The following is a 19,572-nucleotide window of genomic DNA, read 5'->3' as shown; positions in this document are numbered from 1 at the left end:
GGTGTGGTTCCAGAATCCCTACTGGTGATGCTGCCTCCAGGCAGCCCCGTTCTACATCTGGAGAGCCCAAGCTTTTTTCTGAATCACCATAAATGGCAGGATGCTTTCTACAGTGGAAGAGTTCACCATTCTGATGGCCAGAAGTCCTTTCTCATATCAAACTACTCATATGTCTCCTAAGGTAAAGTATAAGTTTCTCCAAGTCTCTGCATGGTGCATGCAGAGAAGAGGGGCTTGGTTGCGATCTGACATCCCTCCTCCTCGGAGGGAAGGGGAAGTGATGGAGGGCACACACCTACCTCTGGAGGCACAGCAGAGAAGCTGGGCATTAGCCCAAGGTCACTGCATTCAACCTGCCCCCGCCTCACCCCACTGGGTCATGGCTGCTTGCCCGTGAACATGCAGCAGCATCAAACACTGAACCCAGATTCTAGCCCAAATCTGAGGGTTTCTCAGCCCCTGTCCCAAGGGACAAGGCGGGGGGAGGTCGAAGGCTCCAAGACTTGCCTCCTTCCCCTGCTCCTGAGGTGCAGAATCAGAAAATGAAATCACCAGCAGGGAGGAAAGGCCCAGCGTTGTTTCTGACACTGTCTCAACGCTCGAGTCTCCGGACATCAAGATGTCACCTCTAAGCATCCCACCTACTGCATCCTCCTCCCTCCCTCCCAGAGCCTGGAGGTGACCCTGGAAGATACCAGGGGCCCTTCCTCACTCACTGCAGCAAAACTAACCACGAGGGGCATGGCCAGCCTGGGGAGCTGGGGCCCAGAACTGCCCCCAGGTTAGTCCTATTTCTCTGGGCCCCATGGGAGAGGGAACCGAGGTGTGTGGTTCAGAAAAGGAGGAGGAAGCTGAGGCTACTGCTGCTGCCAATGGCAACACTGTCGAGTGTTCCAACAGCCCAAGGATTTTCTGGTCAGCTCTGCGGCAGAATTTTTACGGCTCTGCCTCCTGGGTGTGATTGTAAACTCCTCAGAGACGGGGACTCTGCACTCCGTTTGCCCAGTGCAGCCTGGCACAGAGTAAGTGCCCGTTGTGCATGCATGCTAGGTTGCTTTAGTTGTGTCTGACTCTTTTGCAACCCTGCAGACTGTAGCCCGCCAGGCTCCTGTGTCCACGGAATTCTCCAGGTGAGAATACTGGAGTGGGTTGCCATTTCCTCCCCCAGGGGATCTTCCTGACCCAGGGATCAAACCCACATTTCTTACATGCCAGCTACTAGTCAACCACGACCGTACCTTGGTGCCTAGCCCCAGGTAGCCCACAGCAGTCAAGCCTCATCACCCTCTCTGGGTGATGCGCATGTCCCAGATAGAGTGACGAGTTAGACCCTGGACTAAACAGTCGGCTTATGGGGGAGCCTGGGAGATGATCTGACAGTTGTCAGGGTTTCGCTGACTCCAGCCCAAATCAATCTATTCCCCAGGGGACTTTCCTGGGCCCAATGGCTAAGACTCTGTTCTCCCAATGCAGGGAGCCTGAGTTTGAACCCTGGTCAGGGAAATAGATCCCACATGCCATAACTAAAGATCCCGTGTGCCATAACTAAGACCCAGGGCAGCCAAATAAATTTTTTTTTTTTTTTAATTCTCCAGACCTCCTTTTCTCACTAACCAGAGTGTGTCCCTCCCTCAAACAAGCCCAAACTCCCAAACTCGCCTCCTAGATGTCCCAGCATCACTTGGCCTCACCTGAGCCTTTTGTAAAGCCTCCCATTTAACTATTCTGTATCTTTCTGTTGCTGCTGCTGCTAAGTTGCTTCAGTCGTGTCTGACTCAGTATGACCCTATGAACAGCAACCCACCAGGCTCCTCTGTCCACAGGATTCTCTAGGCAAGAATACTGGAGTGGGTTACCATTTCCTTCTCCAGTATCCTTCTGTATCCTTGGAAGAAAAGTTATGACCAACCTAGACAGCATATTAAAAAACAGAGACATTACTTTGCCAACAAAGGTCTGTCTAGTCAGAGCTATGGTCTTTCCAGTAGTCATATATGGAGGTGAGAGTTGGACTATAAAGAAAGCTGAGTGCCAAAGAATTGATGTTTTTGAGCTGGTGTTGGAGAAGACTCTTGAGAGTCCCTTGGACTGTAAGGAGATCAAACTAGTCAAGCCTAAAGGAAATCAGTCCTGAGTGTTCATTGGAAGGACTGATGCTGAAGCTGAAACTCCAATATTTGGCCATCTGATATGAAGAACTGACTCGTTGGAAAAGACCCTGATGCTGGGAAAGATTGAAGGCAGGAGAAGAAGGGGACAACAGAGAATGAGATGGTTGGATGGTATCACCAACTCAATGGACATGAGTTTGAGCAAGCTCTGGGAGTTGGTGATGGACAGGAAAGCCTGGCATGCTGCAGTCCATGGGGTCACAAAGAGTCAGACATGACTGAGCAACTGAACTGATCCTTCTGGGGTTTCAGTTTCTTGTTTGACTTGAGCTACAAGGACCTCCAGGGATCAGCTGGTTCAGGTAGAACCCAGAAGCAGGATATGATGAATGCTTTTTCTTTCTTTAAGGGAAGATAAGAGAACAGAGACTCCAATGGGACCTACTGTGTATTTCTTATTGCTGGGCTTCCTAAGTAAAGAACTCATCTGCAAAGCAGGAGACACAAGAGGCACAGTTCAATCCCTAGGTCAGGAAGATCCCCTGGAGGAGGAAATGGCAACCCACTCCTGTATACTTGCTTGGGAAATCCCATGGACAGAGGAGACTGGTGGGCTACAGTCCATGGGGTCACAAAGAGTCAGATGCGAGTGAGTACACACGTGCTATAGAATAGAAAACCTCAGAGTTCGTCACGTGTAAGGAGAGTGAGCATGTTTCATGGAACTTTGGTTTCAGTTACTCACACAGGCAAGTGTGTGTGAGCTCCAAAGTCAAATGCATGTCTTCTGATGAGTCTCAATCAGAGAGTTTAAACAGCACCAACCCTGTTCTCTAACGCTGCCAGTAAGGAGACAGGGGCACAGACAGGTAAAGCACATTGCCTGAGGTCACACAGCTGGTCGGAGGCAGTTCTCCGGGCGGGAGCTCGGGGTGCTCCTGTCCCCTGTTTCAGAGCTCTGCTCGCTGCAGGCCTCTGGGAAATCGACTGCCAGACAGTTCAGTGACCCCCCCAGCCGAGAGTGAACCCCATCAGCTGACCCGGGGCAGGGGTAGATGGCCGGGATGTGGACACAGAGGGCTAGAACTCCTGGCTGAACTAGCTTCTCCCACACAGCTGACAGTGACCTTGACTTTCAGCTCACAAACTTTATAACCATCATTAAACTGGGACAAAAGCTCGAATGGAGGCCACTTAGAGGTGGATGTGAGGACTGAAAGGCTCCAAAGTACCTCTCTCCCTGCGGGGGTGTAGGCCACAGAGGGGCCCCCTGCAGGGAAGATTCAAAGCCCTGAGCTGGGTCACTGCAGCCACTCGGGCCCCCGCCTCCCTAGGGAACCATTGGCCCGTCTGGGGGCGCCACCTGACTTTCCTGTGACTCCTTGGGGGTGATCAAGGCTGGGGTCAGAGACAGACTGATGAGGGGCAGAAAATAATCCAGCCCCTCATTCTCCAGGTGGGAAAAACCGAAGCTCAGAGAGGCCAAGAGAGCAGAGGAAGGTCACAGAGCTAGCTAGCTAGAGGGCCACACGTGGCACGGACCCAGAGCTCCTGATTTCCTGGTTCTGCTTCTAACATGCACACAGGAGGCGCAGGGACCTGTTACTCAGTGAGGCTGTGACTCCTCCCAGCCTGAGGTCCCAAACACTGGGGCCTTACTGCCCAGAGGCGGGTAGGGTGGTATCTAATGGGTCTTGGGTACCAGCCTATCTGACTTAACTGAATACACACTGCCTCTTACGTACTGTGAATTCTAGGGGCGCGTTACTTACCCTTCCATTGCCTCGATTTCCCCATCTGTAAAATGCAGATAATGATAAATATCCGAACGAGTTGTGTAGACAAGATAGCACAGGGCTGAGCACGGCTGAGGGCCTAGTACACGTGAGCCAGGGCTTAGATACATACACACGGTGTCAGCTCACGCCCAGGCCCAGCTCGGGTGGAAGGCCGAAAGGCGGTGTCACCGGATATAAGACAGAAGGGGTGTTCCTGGCTTGCACGTGTCTGTGCAGAGGGCGGGCTGACACGGGTACCCACTTTTTCAGGGCACACTCCAGCTCGTTCTTCTCCTCGTGGGCTTCTAGGAGCTGTGAGAAGATTCTGGTCAGGAAATCCTCAAAGTTGGACAGTAAGTGAGGCTCATCCTTCTTGAGCCGCAGCCAGAGCTGCTTGACATCAGCTTCACTGCGAGAGAAAAAGGAACATTGAGGTGGGAGCATGGACACGAGGCTTCCCGGGATACCCCGAGGCCCCGGGGGCGACAGTGACAGCCAGAGCATCATCACTGTGGTCGGAACAGTGACGTCAGGGGCTGGCATTTATTGAGTGCTTGCTGTATGCTGGCTGCTTCGTGAGCGTTTGTTCATTTGGTCCTCCAGTCACCTGTGAGGCAGGTGCTGCTAACACCCCCGCTTACAGGCGAGGAGACGGACGGGGAGGGGTGAATGAGACATCTCAGGTCACTCAGCTGCAAAGCGATGGAGCCAGGAGGCAAGCTCAGGCCTGTCTGGTCCTGTGCTGGCCTCCTACTGGCCACACCCAAGGAAGCGGGGAGGACAGGAGCCCAGTGCATGTGAGGACAGGCGTCGTGGAGCTGAAGGAGAAGGACTGTCACCCCAGGAAGGACGGTCCTCATGGCTGAGAGGGGAAGACATGCCAGCTGATGGGTGGCAGAAAACAACTGTCACTGCAGGGAATGGAAGGGAAGACCCTGCGCCCCATGGGGCCCGGAGGCAGCAGCGTGACTGACAGGCGAGAGGAAGGGAAGGAGCAAGTCTGAGAGATACGAGTGTGCACTCCGGGAGACGGTGGAGTGAGGAGGACGGAGCAGGCAGAGAGACAGACGCAGAGCGATGAGCCCAGAGCTGCGCCACCCCCGCCCCGGCCAGCACCCTGGGCTCATGTGCGTGTACTTAGCAGAGACATACAGGGTCACGGTGGTCAGGGAGGGGAGGGGTGGGAGGCGGCCCACAGTCCCCACTCTCCCTCTGGAGAGATTCAACAGTCTACAGCCAGTGATCAAACAGACAGCCAGAGAGCAATCTGATTTGCAGTCCATTAAATTCCAAAGCCACAATGATCCGGAGGTAGCTACAACCGGGGGCCCTCAGGATAAAGAATAAAATCCCTTGTGCTTGTATAACAAGCACGGTATCTGAGAAATTTTATTCAAAAGTAATATTTGATGGTGCCATGTTAGCAATGTGCCTGGGGTGTAGATATTACTCTCTGCACCAAGCAGAGAGGAGGCTCACCAAGAAGTGACACTGGCTCTGGTCAGTTATCTGATCATCTATCCGATTGTCTCTCCCTCTCTCTTTCCTTTCCTTGCTCCATTCTATCCAAACATCCACCAAGTCATCAAGACCAAACATCCACCAAGTCATCAAGACCAATCATCCACCCATCCATCCAAACATCCACCCACCCACCCACCCACCCACCCACTCATCCATCCATGCATCCATCCATACATCCACCCATCCATCCATCCATGCATCCATCCATGCATCCATCCAATCCACCCATCCACCCACCCATCCAACAAGTATCTATTACTTGTTGAAAGTGTAGCCCTGAATTGGATGACATGAGAGATTTTGGAAATGAGAGAAGGGGAGGTAAGGAGTCTCCCTGTTTTCCAGAATGAGTTCCATTCCACGCCACCCACCCCCGCCATAGAACATGTGGTCATCTGCTCTATTGTACTGTAGAGACAATGGAGGTGGCACAGAGGGTTCCGAGATGAAGGGTCTCAGAGCGATACCACAGTGACCTTCCATCACTGTGGCAGGTTGCCCCTCATGAAGTAAATGCATTATAAACTCAAGATGCACCTCACTGGCTAAGGTCTGTCTGTTTGCATCCCTCAGGTTCCTATTGGAACCTGGCAGTGAGCCATTTGGGCTTGAGCCTCGTCTGAAATTAGCAGACCTACGTGATGCTCCTCAAAGCTCTTTCAACCACCTAGTTGTGGTCACATCATTTTTTTTTTTTTGCACATTGGGCACTCAGTCATGTCCAACTCTTTGTGCCCTTATGAGTTGTAGCCGCCCAGGCTCCTCTGTCCATGGGATTTTTCAGGCAAGAATACTGGAATGGGTTGCCATTTCCTTCTCCAGAGGATCATCCCAACTCATACATCAAACCCACATCTCTTGCTTCTTCTGAATTGGCAGGCAGATTCTTTACCACTGTGTCACCTGGGAAGCCCCACATTCCTGGAAAAGGAAGAAATCTCTGAACCCTGGATGAAAGGTAAGCCAAGGCTGATCAGCTGCCTGACCACTCAACCAACTGGAGCACTGAGAAAAGCTGGGAGTCCGGGTGTTCTGCCCACCACGTCTGGACCAGGCCAGGGCCACTCTCTTGGAAGGACGTAGGGGTCGGGGGTGAGAAGGGGTTCTGGGTGATCAGTCCATCCATCTCCCTGCTTCCAGGACAACACACAAAGAAACAAGATGTCATCTTGATTGGTGAGATCTTTAAAGACCTCTGAAATTTTCCCAGTCTCTTCTGCTTCCTCGTCTGGGGTCCTGCAGTCTGGACGGTCCCCCTCACGTTACAGTGTTTAACTTAAATGAGAACTGCAATGCCCAGGCATCATCTTATTTTATATATATATATGTATATATATATATGTATATATATATATACATATATATATATAATTTTATTTGTTTAATTATGTAAATATATATATAATTTTATTTATTTATTTTCGGCGGTGCTGGGTCTTCATTGTTGCACACAGGCTTTCTCTAGTTTTGGAAAGCAGGGGTTGCTCTTCGTTGTGATGCGCGGTCTTGTCATTGCGGAGGCTTCTCCTGTTGCGGAGTACGGGCCCTGGGGCACACAGGCTCGGTAGTTGCAGCACGGGGGGTCTAGGGCGTGCTGGTTTCAGTAGCTGCGGCTCTTGGGCCCTGACAGCACAGAGGTGTCAGTAGTTGCAGCATGCAGACTCAGTTGTTCTGGCTCATTGGTTCTAGAGTATGGGCTTAGTTGCTGCAAGGCATGTGGATCTTCCCAGACCAGGGTCGAACCCACATCTCCTGCATTGGCAGGTGGCCTGTTCACTGGGCCACCAGGGAAGTCCCCAGGCCCCCTATTCTGTGTGCTGGTTTTGTCTGCTCTTCGAATCTTCCCTGGAACCTTCTCTTCTGCAGGAGCCATCCTGTGGGCTCAGCCCTGCCCCGGGCCCTTGACAGAGGTCCTCCGGGCAGCCTCCGTGGGGTGGCCGGCCTGGAAGTGATGGGTGGACAGAGACGTACCTGGCCTTCGTGACAGTCCCTTGGCCCCCACATGGCCCTCTCCTGCCCCCTCCTCCGAGACAAGGCTTCACAAGGTCACGGGCACGGTTACTGGGCTCTGGCCTCTCGTCCTTGGAGAAGCAGGGTGTGGCGTCCCCTCGGGCCTGCCCACGCTCGTGCCAGCCTGTCTCAACTCTGCCACAACCTAGAAGATGCTTTGAGTTACACATGCTGTCTTGGCCCACACGTTGTGTGAAGACCACTCTCTTCTTCCTCTTTATCCTTTTCCTCCATAATCTTCCTCTTTCCAAGCTCCAGAAATAGCAGTTCCAATCATCAGCACATTCCCGCCCCTCATGAAACTCACTCCCAACCCAGGACCCAGAGACCCCAGCACAAAAAGACAAAAGGTGATGATGAAAATGGGGGCAAAAGTTATTCCACATTTCTCAGGCCTCTGTCTAGTTTCCACCAGTTATGACATCCCTCGATATCATTTCACTGAAAATGCCTGCGCTTACGTTTATGTGTCTCTTTCTTACAAAATACTTTTTGCCAAAAAGGAAAAAAAAAATGGGAGTTTTATGTTTGGTTCGAAGCGGCAACCAATCTAAAATTTTCAGCTGAGTTACTGATCACCCAAGTGACGAGCTGATGAAAATAGGTCCACCTCCCACCTTAGCTTCCAGAATAGGTTTGGTTCGGCTCAGGGATCCAACATGCAGTCCCGTCCACATAAGCTACCTTTGACAGGAGCACAAGGGATGCACTGCAGACCCAGGGACCCAGCGGAGGTGGAGATGCAGGTGAGCAGGCGGTGACAGGAAGCCTCAGGTGCGATGCACTGAAAACCCTCAAGGCCTGGCATTACCCTCCGGTGGGTGAGCACCCCTAAAGTGAAGGAGACTGAGCCAAGGACCATGCTGATTATGGACAGAGGAGAGTGAGAGATCAGGGAATCAGGGTGTTTCCCATGAAAATAATGCAAAAGGCAGGGTCAGAGCCCTAAATCTTGGTACCCAGCCAGGTCATGGCCAAGGGCAGGCTCCACGGAGTCAGTGGTCTAGCTGGAAGCAGAGACCCTGGGCCTGGCTGAGGGCTTCATGAGCATTAAGCCTGAAGGTGGCAGATGGAGAGGTTGTCCCTGGGCGGGCCCCGTCCCCCAGGTCGTGGTCACCACTTACTCTTCCAAAACCTTTTGGGCTCCAAGTCTGTCCATGAGGGTCTGGAACTGGGCTTCTTCATCTTCATCCATGTCGCCCAGGTCCTCGTCCCCTCTGCTCTGATACACCTTCTCCTCCTGGAGCTGAGTCAACTGCTCACCTCCATCTTCCTGACTTGGGTTATTCTGGCTGAAGAAGAAGTGACCTGGGGGACGCATGGGCACAAGGGTCTGAATTAGACAATGCTCACCAAGGAAGATCTTCACATTCTCAGCGGCCAGGAATCACTTGAGGTTCAGCCGAGAGACAGAAAAAGGAGGTCAGATCTTCATAGCAAAGATCTTTGAATGACACGCTCTGGATTCTGTGTCTTTCCTACTTGGATGAGATTCTGCCAGAGATGCTAGAACCTGGGAAAGGCAGAGTGCATGGCAGGTATTATGGCATTTTGTAGTTCTCAAAACTTTAAAGGCTGGCTTCAGATCATCTCTTCACGGATTCCTTCTCTCAATAAGACCTTACCCCCATCACACTCCACAGCCCAACTCCCTATGCTTCATGTTACCGCCTAGTCCTCCTGGCCGCCAGCATCAATGTGCTTCACCATTACAAGTCAGTTATCAATTTCTGAAGGTCAGGAAAGGCATCAGAGATTTACAAGCAAATATAAGCTTCCTAGAAGGAGGGAGATGTGTGGTGACTTATCTGACCTGTATTTGTTCTAATCAATATCTGATCAGTATCAGATCTGATGGTGTATTTGTTTGTTTTTTTTAATATCATTCATGGATCTCGGTTCTTTCCCTCCTGGTCACTTTGAGAACAACTGGTCTATTCAAACTCTTTACAAATTCCTCTGAAAGCTGGTGCCCCTCAACCTGGAAGACTTAGCCAGCCAGGTTGCAATGAGCCGTGTAAGCCTCCCACTTTGAGGTCCCAGACAGACTGGAAACCCCATCTCAGCTCACCTCTTATGCTGAACCTCCCCCCAGAGCTCCTCTGCTCACTCTTTGCACCAAGGGGGCAGTGTCGTGAGCAGGGATGGTGGGCACATGAAAAGAGAAGAAATGACCCACAGTCTGGAAACTTCGAGAGGCAGGAAAGCATGTACACCATGGGGCCTCGGGGATGACAGAGCAGAACTGCTCCTTATAGGGCTCTGTGGTCAGACGCTCAGTGTCTAAGTCTCTGCAACCCCCCCAGACTGTACCCCACCAGGCTCCTCTGTCCATGGGATTCTCCAGGCAAAAATACTGGAGTGGGTTGCCATTTCCTCCTCCAGAGGATCTTCCTGATCCAAGGATCCAACCCGCGTGTCTTACGTCTCCTGCATTGGCAGGCGGTTTCTTTGCCACTAGCACCACCTGGGAAACCCATTTATGGCTTTAGGCTGACCCATACCCTGGAGCCCCAGCACCCATCAGAACTTACTAAATCCAGTGGTGAACTCCTCTGGGGTCAGAAAACCATTGCCATCAGCATCCAGGGCATCAAACACATCTTCCAGGTCCTCCAAGCTGAGGGGCAGCTCTTTATGGAGTCTCTGAAAACAATGCAGACTGCTATGGTTAACACTGCTCATCATGGAGGGCTGCCTGGGGGAGGCGGCACCTTCCATCCCCGGCTGAGAAAAGCCAGAAGTCAGATTCTGAAGCTTTACCGTCCTTCTCCTCCTCTGAATATTGGGAATCCACCATCTCTTGGGTACCTGCTCATCTGCTAGGTAACTTGCTGAGTGATTTATAAGTAAATATGTGTATATTTCTTACTATATTTATATATAACTTAATATATATAGGATTTCCCAGGTGGGCTCTCAACTACTCCTGAAAAGACAAGAACTGCCACTGGCTTCGGGTCTGGACAAGAGTATTTGTGTTGTAAAGAGGAACTGGCCCAGGTTGGGTGCGAGGTCACTGGACCTGGGTCCTGGCCCCAATCACCCAGGGAGGGCAGGGCAGACATGGATGGATGAAGAACAAAGCTGAGCTTCCCCCTGGCCTCTGCCTGATGTGCAGTGGCCCCAGGCCAGGGTTAATTTGCACCCTTGAAGCAAGCACCCTCTTGTACCCTAATAATCAAAGCTTCCCAGTGGTGACTCCCCAAGGGAGTTCATTAGAACCCAACTGTCCATCTCCCTTCCTCCCCATTCCCCTGGGGACAGCTGCACAAATTTTCTCAGTGTGGAAGTGACAGACAGCTGAAGACAAGGAGTACACGGAGCCGCAAGAGGGAAGGCACACGCCCATCTGAACGGTCAGAAAGAGCTGGCAGGTGTGAGCGCCCATGACGTAACTTGCAAGACACTCAGCTTGATCCTCTGGCAATCTTCTAGCTGGTAAGCCATAAAGAATTTGGCAGGTACGTGCATTAAGGAAGATGGTGATGGATCACAACGTGGGGAGACAAGATGGTGTGGGAGCCATTTAGAATCATTGAATTAAATATGAATGGGTTTTTTTTTAAGGAAGGGGAGTGAGGTTCTGTGTGCAGGTTCTGGAAGCGCATCTGCTGAGCAAAGAGCAGAGTCTCTAGCTTATCGACAATCCATAAACCAGCTGTTCCAAAGCCAAAGGCAGAGAACACAGGGCGAGGAGGGGGGTCAATCTGTCAAGCAGGAAGTCCATTAGCTCCTTTTGAAGCTAAAGGCATCCCATTGGAGGCAGGGTGAAAATGAAGATTCCAGTCCTTTCCTTGTGATAATCTGCCTCTCTCCCACCCTCAGCCTGAATGTGATATCTAAAGTGTGGTCTCGGGCATCCCTGGGGGTCCAGTGGTTAAAAATCCATCTGCCAATGCAGGGGACATGGATTCGATCCCTGCTCTGGGAGGATCTCACATTCTGTGGAGCAAGTAAGCCCATGAACCACAGCTACTGAACCCTTGCTCTAGAGCCCAGGAGATGCAACTACCGAAGTATATGTGCCCTAGAGCCCTCCCCAACAAGAGAGGCCAGCAAAATGAGAAGGCCACACCCTGCAACTAGAGAGTAGCCCCTACTTGCCACAACTAGAGGAAGCCCGCTCACAGCAACAAAGACCCAGTGTAGCCAAAAATAAATAAATAAAATTTTTTAAAATAATAAAATGTGGCCTCTGTGCTGGACCCAGAAATGGACTGGAAGGAATTTCAGACTCAGTGGGACCTTCAACTTGCCTCTAACTGCCGACAGGTGGGCACCCTTGCTCTTGCTAGCATCACCCAGGAAAAGCTAGGTCGTACCCCATCTCTGACACCACTCCTGAATCCAACAACACTTCTGAGCACAAGTCCTTCCCATGACGGAATCCCACTCCTTGTCTCTGTGTCAATCCAGCTTCCTCCTGCTGTCACTGAAACTGAGCGGCAGGAGGATGACAATCTTACACCTTCCAAGTCATCCTCAGTCTTCACATCCCAGCAGATCGACACCAAGGGCTTCTCCAGCCTCCTCGGCAAAACTGCATACACCAGATCTCTTCACCTCTCTTCACTGGCCCTACTTGCAAAATCCTTTAGTCTTAATAACCATAATTAGCTCTTATTTATCTTTCATCTCCGGGCCTGCAGAGCTGTGTAAAACCAACTCATTCTGCTCTTGTCCCCCAGGTACCTAGTGCTGTCTGCATTTTTAACTAAGGGAACCAAGCCAAATGGAGAGGGATGCAATGATTCATTCCATGGCACTGATAACCCACAAAGCTCAGAGATTTGCCTGAAGTCACAGTGGAGGCCAGCCTGGGATAAAAAAGTGATTTCTCCTTCAGGGCCTCTGCTGTGGGCTAGTGGTTCTCTGGGCACCCCTTCCTTAATTCCCTTGTCTCATTTCTATCCCACCCCTGCCACCAAAATCTGCCCGGCCAGCACCGCCCATACCAGCCCTCCAGAATTCTGCTTCGTGAGTGGGGCCTGTCTCCCTTCAGCTTCACCTGGACAGGCAGGCAGAGGATGGAAGGAGAAGGTGAGGAGGCAGTGCCATCCTCCTCACTCAGCCCACAGCCCGACCAGCTCTTCACAAGTCCACGTTCCCCCAAACCCGGCCTCCCTCCACCACCTTCCAGTTGACCCTCAATCCCTGCCTCTTGGCATCATTTCCCCAGGAAGGCATGGCAGCCCCCAGCTTAGGAGAGACCCAGACTCCTCAAAACACGTTGCACTCATTCACAAGTTTCACCTCACTTTGTACTTCACATCCTGATGGATGTGATTAGTGGATAAATGTCTGCTCCTCCAGCCTGGAAGCTCTGGGAAGAGGGGCTCCACTCATGTTTACTCACCACTGTGCCCCCAGGATCTGGCCCAATGCTGACAACCCAGGGGTATGCAACTTGTTCATTTATTGAATGAGCAAATCAATAAATGAGTGACCACAAGTGATCTCAGGCGGTTCTGAACTCCTATTCATGGAGATCTGGTTGATATCCCACCCACTCCAGATCACTATCAGCCCCCCTGGGAATGCTCAGCAAGGTCTAATAAACTGGGCCCTAGAATAGGAGTCTAGGCCCTAGAATAGCTATGCTGAGGGGGCAGGCTCCCAGAGCCAGGGATAGATGCTGTCTCCTGCTGCACCCCAACAGGACAAACCCTCTGTCTTCCAGGTGACCAGCCCCTAACATGTCTTGTGCAGTGTAAACCAAAGGTTTGCACAGCTTCAAACGCATCTAAGGGAAACACTCACTAAAGAGAACACTGACAAAATGAACTTGTTCTGTGATCTTATTTTAAAAGAATAAAACTGAGTGTATGTGCACAGAAAAAATAAGTTCCAGAAGGACGCATACCAGCGCTTCACACTGGTTTTTTCCCAGAGGGTGGCACGTGGAGGGAGAGGTGGAAATTGTACCTTTATTTTCCTCCTGTCTGTAACGTGCTTCTTACAATGATGAAGTTAGTTTTACTTTCATAAACAAGGATAAAACCACAAGGGATCCACCTTTACAGCCAGATTGACATCTCCCTCTTCTCCCACAGTCTCCTGTTCAGACCCCTGTCCCAGCGCCAAAAGCACTCATCCCTGTGGTTGAGCCCAGTCACACCCAACGTCTTCAGAACAGGACTGTGAGGTCTGAAGGTGGGATCTACCTTGATCCTGCCTGGTGCGTTGAGGTGCTTGGTCCGGGCTGACGACTGGGTTTAGACAGGTGTCTCAACCTCTGCACTACTGACATCTCAGGATGGAGAATTCTTTGTTGGGGAGAGAGCGGCTCTGGATCTTATGGGATAGCAGTATCCCTAGACAATGCTTTGTAGACGCCAGCAGCATCTCCCTCCCCAGTCACTCCAGTCAAGAATGTCCCCAGGGCTTCCTTGGTGGCCCAGTGGTACAGAGTCCACCTGCCAGTGCAGGAGACGTGGGTTTGATCCCTGCTCCTAGACGATCCCACAGGCTCAGAAGCAGCTGAGCCTCTGTGCCACAACTGTTGAGCCTGCGCTCTAGAGTCTGGGAGCTGCCACCGCTGAGCCTGGGTGCTGCAAGTCCTGTAGCCCGCGCACCCTGGAACCGGCGAACGGCCATGAGAGGTCACGGCAGTGAGAAGCCCGCACACCGGAACTAGAGAGGAGCCCCCGCTCACCACAACTGGAGAAAAGCCCTCTCAGCAACAAAGACCCAGCACAGCCAAACATAAATAAACTAATTTAGCAAAATTTTTTTAAATGGTCTACATTAAAAAAAATTAAAAAGAATATACCTAGACATGGCCAAAAGTCTTCTAAGAAGCAAAATCACGTTTGCTCCCACAGATTGGACACAAGCGAGATCAGTGTCTGTTGGAGATGACCAAAAGGGACACTCTCCAGCAGAAATGTCCCTTCTTGACCTCAGAGGCAGAACAGATGACACTCACCTGACCCCTCAGTGTGACTGTGCAGCCTCTGTGGAAACAGGGTGGGGGCTCCTCCAAACACTACACATAGAATCGCCTGTGACCAGCAATCCCACTTTGGGGTATACACCCCCAAAGAACTGAAAGCAGGGCCGCCAAGTATATCTGTACATCCCCGATCACAGCAGCATGGTTCACATGCCAGGGTGTGAAGCAACAGAAGTGCCCAATGACAGTCAAATAGATAAACAAAATGTGATAAATAGGTGCAATGGAATCTTATACAGCCCTGAAGAGAGAGGAGATTCTGATAAGTGCTGCCACGTGGCATCTTGAAGACATTCTGCTCAGTGAAATACAGCGGTCACACCAGGATGGACACTATATGATTCCACTTACATGAGGTCCCCAGAGGAGCTGTATCGATAGGCGGGATAGTCCTGGGGGCTGGGGAAAGGGAATGAGGAGGTAGGCTTTAATGGGGACAGAGTTTCTGTCTTGCAAAATAAGAAGAGATCTGGAGCTGAGTGGGAGTGATGATTACACAACAGCATGAATGTATTGAAAAGCACTGAAATAGTCACTTAGAAATGGTTAAGACATTTTTAGTGGATTTACCCATTGGCGCTAGTGGTAAAGAACCCACTGGCCAGTGCAAGAGTATAAGAGTTGAGGGTTCGATCCCTGGGTCGGGAAGCTCCCCTGGAGGAGGACACAGCAACCCACTCCAGTATTCTTGCCTGAAGAATCCCATGGACAGAGGAGCCTGGCGGGCTACAGTCCATGGGGTCGCACAGAGTCGGACATGACTCAAGTGACTTAGCAGGCACACACAGGCACACACAATTTTAAAGCATCACAATGTGGAGGACACTAGGGATTAAGTTTCCCACCACCACCAACACACATACACACAGGGAGCATTTATGGGGAGATTTCAGGTCCCAGCTCGGGGCTAAGTGCTCTGCATGAACATGGGTGTCTGACTCTCTTCTAGCGCCGGGGGGTAGTTATAAATAATGAGCAACTACAACTTACAGGGGTTAAGAGACTCACACAGATGCACACTGCCAGTAAGCTGCTGATGCAGGATTAAAACTGGTCAATTTTCCACAAAATTCTTTTAAGAGTCTCCTTGCTAACCTAATTGAGGAGTCATCTAGCTTCTCCTGTAAGAGTCGGATGGTGCCTCTCTGAGGCTTTGTGGGCCTCTGTGGCGGCTTATAAAAGTCTGAGCTGTAGCCTGGCATCTGCTGCGGAGGGTATGCAAAGAGCCAGCTGGGGTCCAATAACACGGCGCTCACAGAAACGGGGAGTGGCCGGGTTTGGCTGGTTGGCCAGCCCGTCAATGGTTCTTTATAGTTTGGCTAACCCAGGAACTGCAGGCCGTGTTGGGAGGTGTGCAGTTGGCATTGGTGACAATAATCACGCTGCTCTCGGGTGCTCAGTCTCTCAGCCGTGCCCGACTCTGTGCGACCCCACGGACTGCAGCCCACCAGGCTCCTCTGTCCCTGGGATTCTCCAGACAAGAACACTGGAGTGGGTTGCCATGCCCTGCTCCAGGGGATCTTCCCAACCCAGGGGCTGAACCCGCACCGTCTGTGATTCCTACATTGGCAGGCAGTTTCTTTACTACTAGTAAAGAGAAGCCCACACACTTCTCTAAAAAATTGGGGAAACAGGGTTTATGAGGCTGCAGACTGTCCATCTAGTTCTAGCTCCCTCTCCCGGCTGGAGGGGTCCTTTCACCCCCTTCTTCAGCCTGGCCCCCCAGTGTCCCTCAGCCTCTCACTCGGGACCCTCCAGCCCATGACTCTGCTTCTCTAAGAGACCCCTCCCTGCAAAGCAGTCTTCACCCCAGCTCTCTCAGGAATGATCCCCAAGGGACACACAGTGGGGCTCCTTGTGAAGGAGGGTGTGAGGTGTGGGGGGGGGGGACATGGGCAGGGCTGAAGACCCTCACATCCCTGCCGAAACTCTGTGCATCCATGCAGATCAGGGTCCTCCGCCCACTGTCCAGTAGCAGGATGTCTGCCCCTGGAGCCTGAGCTCAGGGCAGCTGGCCGTCCCTGAGATTGGCTCCTTTCCACCTGTGGTCCTGCCCTGCCGGGCCGGCGGGCTGCCCACCACTGCTCTGAGCACCTGTCAGACGGCTGGAGTCCATCTCACCCACCGCGAGTGGACTTCCTGTCGTTACACAGGAGAAAGAAGAACGGGAGCACTGGGAGGGCAGCCTACCACAGCACTGGCTGTACCCCAATACAAAATAAAAAAACTAGGGAAAAAAAAGAAAACCTGCCCATCTTGGGTCTTCGTCGCCTTAACATCACTGTATGTCCCCCGACCAAAATGCACTTGATGGATAAGTGAGGGCTGGTGGAGGTAGGGGAGATGATGTCAGAGCTCCCGCAGAACCTATGCTTCCTCTAGTCTTGTCTGGGTGAAGCCATGACTGCAGCATGAGAGACAGCAGGAAGACGCTCGGAAGAACTTTTACACTAGCAGCAGGAAGGCACCAGACCAGGGGTGGGCAAACCACACCCCCGCCCTGTAAATGGGACCCAGCACCTGCTTCCCTATGGCCAGCGAGCTAAGAATGACTTTTACATTTTTTGACGGTTGAAGACAACATCAAAAGGATAATATTTAGTGACACATGAAAACGACATACAATGTTCATTTCAGTATTGGTAAGTAGAGTTGCCTGGGGGCGGGCCACACTGTCTGTCGTTGCTGGTGTTGATGTAAGCAAGCAGGACCCTCTGGGGCCCTCCCAGGACAGACCCCTCCCCAGCATCCTCTGCTTTAGACCCTCTCTGAAGGCTACCCAGTCCAGTATTCTTGCCTGGAAAATCCCGCGGATAGAGGAGCCTGGCAGGCTACAGACCATGGGGTCGCAAAGAGTCAGACACGACTGAAGCGACTTAGCACGAAGGACCTAGATAATAGTATCTGGAGCACATTGCCTGAGTTGTTCTACAGATGATAAAAACCACCACCACATGGAAGATGTTATATACCTGATGACCATGAGCACGTAGCCCCCGGGCCTCCTGGAGCCCTAGGATTGATCATCTGAGCCCCTGTGACGGCTCTCTGGTCTCTCACCATCGGCCAATCAAGAATTGTGCTGAACTGATCACAGACCCTGGAACTCTCCCTCCCAAACCTGGCCTTTAAGGATGCTTTACTGAAACCCCTCAGGGAGCTTGAAGGTCCTGGGCTCCGTGCCTGACCCTGTAATAAACACTACATTTCCTTCTCCACAACCCAGCACCGATAGATAGCTTCATGGCGCAGGGGACAGTGGATCTGAGTTTGGTTCAGTAACCCGGCCACAGAGCTGAGAGTCGCAGCACCTCATGGGAATGGCTTGAGCACACCTCAGACCTGCAAGTCAGTGCCTTTCCACCTGTGTTCCAGAAGGTCCTTCTCCATGTCTTCAAGAAACTTAAATTGCAATCACTATTTTCCACACTCCTAGGGAGTCAGAGAAAACAGCCCCCAAGTCAGACAGCCAGTATACACCCGAGAAAGAAAGCACCCAGGAGATCTGGCTCCCTGGAGAGTCTGGGGTGCTGCCTCCTTCCAGGACAGAGTTAATGGCATCTTTTCTGTTGAAGGGCTTCCCTGGTGGCTCAGATAGTAAAGAGTCTGCCTGCAATACAGCAGACCTGAGATTGATCCCTGGGTTGGGAAGATCCCCTGGAGAAGGAAATGGCAGCCCACTCCAGTATTCTTGCCTGGGAAATTCCATGGACAGAGAAGCCTGGCGGGCTGCAGTCCAAGGGGTCTCAAAGACTCAGACACGACTAAGCGACTAACACTTTCACTTTCTGTTAAAGACGTCGCCTCCCAAGGGACAGGTCCCAACCCAAGAGAGGGAGACCCAGGCCCTTGGCATTCCAGGTGGGCAGGCCCAGCCCAGGGCCCCCTTACCTGCATATCTGCCCTGGCGATGAAGCCCTTGCCCTCGGTGTCACAGGTCTGAAAGAATTCCTGTGCCCTCCTCAGCATGGCCAGCTGAGTCGGTGCCAGCTCCTGAGGCCCCTCATATGGCAGGTCATCCAGGGAGCCCAGGCAGGCCCCGCTCCCCTGGCGCCCCCGGCCAGATCCCCGGTGTCTGGAGACCATTCTCCCATCAATGGTGGCCATCTGGATTTGTCAATTTCTTCGAGTCTCTTCAGAACCTGAAGATGGAAGATGAGAGAGAGGCGTGGTGAGGATGGAAGGAGGCTGGAGAAGGATGTGGGGGTTGGCGAACGGGAAGCAGAGAACCATTTACCCATGTGCCTGTCTCTCTCTTCATTAGCATGAGCTCAGAACAAGGGAAATGCGCCATGATCACTAACAGATCAGCTGGACCATCAAAGGAAGCAGAGAAGATGGGGGGGGGGGGGCGGGGGATAGACGTTTCCAGATAGAAAGGAGGCGGCCAGAGAATTGAATCAACAAAAAGATTTAAATCAATAACAAAAATGTGGGTCCTGATAGATCAGTTATCATTTCTGGAGTGTTCCCCTGGAGGCAGACACCACACCAAGATCCCTCTACACATTTCCCCACCCTCGAATGGAGGGATTTCAGTCCTGGTGACCGGCAGTAGAGGAAGATATTTGGGGTTGGGGCTTCCCTGGTAACTCAGATGGTAAAGAATCTGCCTGCAATGCAGGAGACCTGGGTTCGATCCCCAGGCCAGAAAGATCTCCTAAAGGAGAGCATGACAACCCACTCCAGTATTCTTGCCTGGAGAATCCTATCAGTTCTATCAGTTTTTGTCCTATGCTTTTGGCATCTGTTAATAGGCACATTTGTGTTCGATTACTTTATTCTATTGATGAATCTTGCCTGGAGAATTCCATGGACAGAGGAGCCTGGCAGGCTATCATCCATGGGTTGCAGAGTCGGACACGACTGAAGCAACGTAGCATGCACGCATTGCTGAAAGAATTTTCAGTTCATGGCACTGGAAGAAGAAACCGAGTCTGGAAACCCAGTTATGTGTGTGTTCAGTTGCTCAGTCGTGTCTGACTCTTTGCGACCCCATGAACGATAGACCGCCAGGCTTCTCTGTCCATGGGATTCTCCAGGCAAGATTCATCAACAGGATAAAGTAATCTAAACACAAATATACCTAACAACAGATGCCAAAAGCAAATGCACAGAATAAGAACTGATAGAAATTCAAGGAGAACTAGACAAATCCACAACCACATTCAGATTTCAATATCCCTCTATC

The 19,572-nt window shown here is 51.6% G+C and overlaps 1 protein-coding gene across 1 annotated transcript in view; it reads right to left on the bottom strand.

The window, feature by feature from the left end:
- The window catches only part of CRACR2A (calcium release activated channel regulator 2A), a 71,742-nt gene extending 53,254 nt beyond the window's left edge, over window positions 1-18,488 (bottom strand). The window contains exons 1-4 of the mRNA XM_065923444.1: window positions 18,273-18,488; window positions 9,958-10,069; window positions 8,548-8,731; window positions 4,152-4,298 (exon numbers count right to left, since the gene is read on the bottom strand). Of these exons, the coding sequence (XP_065779516.1) occupies window positions 4,152-4,298; window positions 8,548-8,731; window positions 9,958-10,069; window positions 18,273-18,488 (659 nt within the window). The remainder of the gene's footprint in view (window positions 1-4,151; window positions 4,299-8,547; window positions 8,732-9,957; window positions 10,070-18,272) is intronic.
- Between the last annotated feature and the right edge of the window lie 1,084 nt (window positions 18,489-19,572).

Source organism: Muntiacus reevesi, chromosome 1, assembly GCF_963930625.1.
Source record: "Muntiacus reevesi chromosome 1, mMunRee1.1, whole genome shotgun sequence".
Lineage (NCBI taxonomy): Eukaryota > Metazoa > Chordata > Mammalia > Artiodactyla > Cervidae > Muntiacus > Muntiacus reevesi.
Note: the sequence above shows the minus strand (reverse complement) of the source record. Positions and strands in the feature narration are given on the sequence as shown.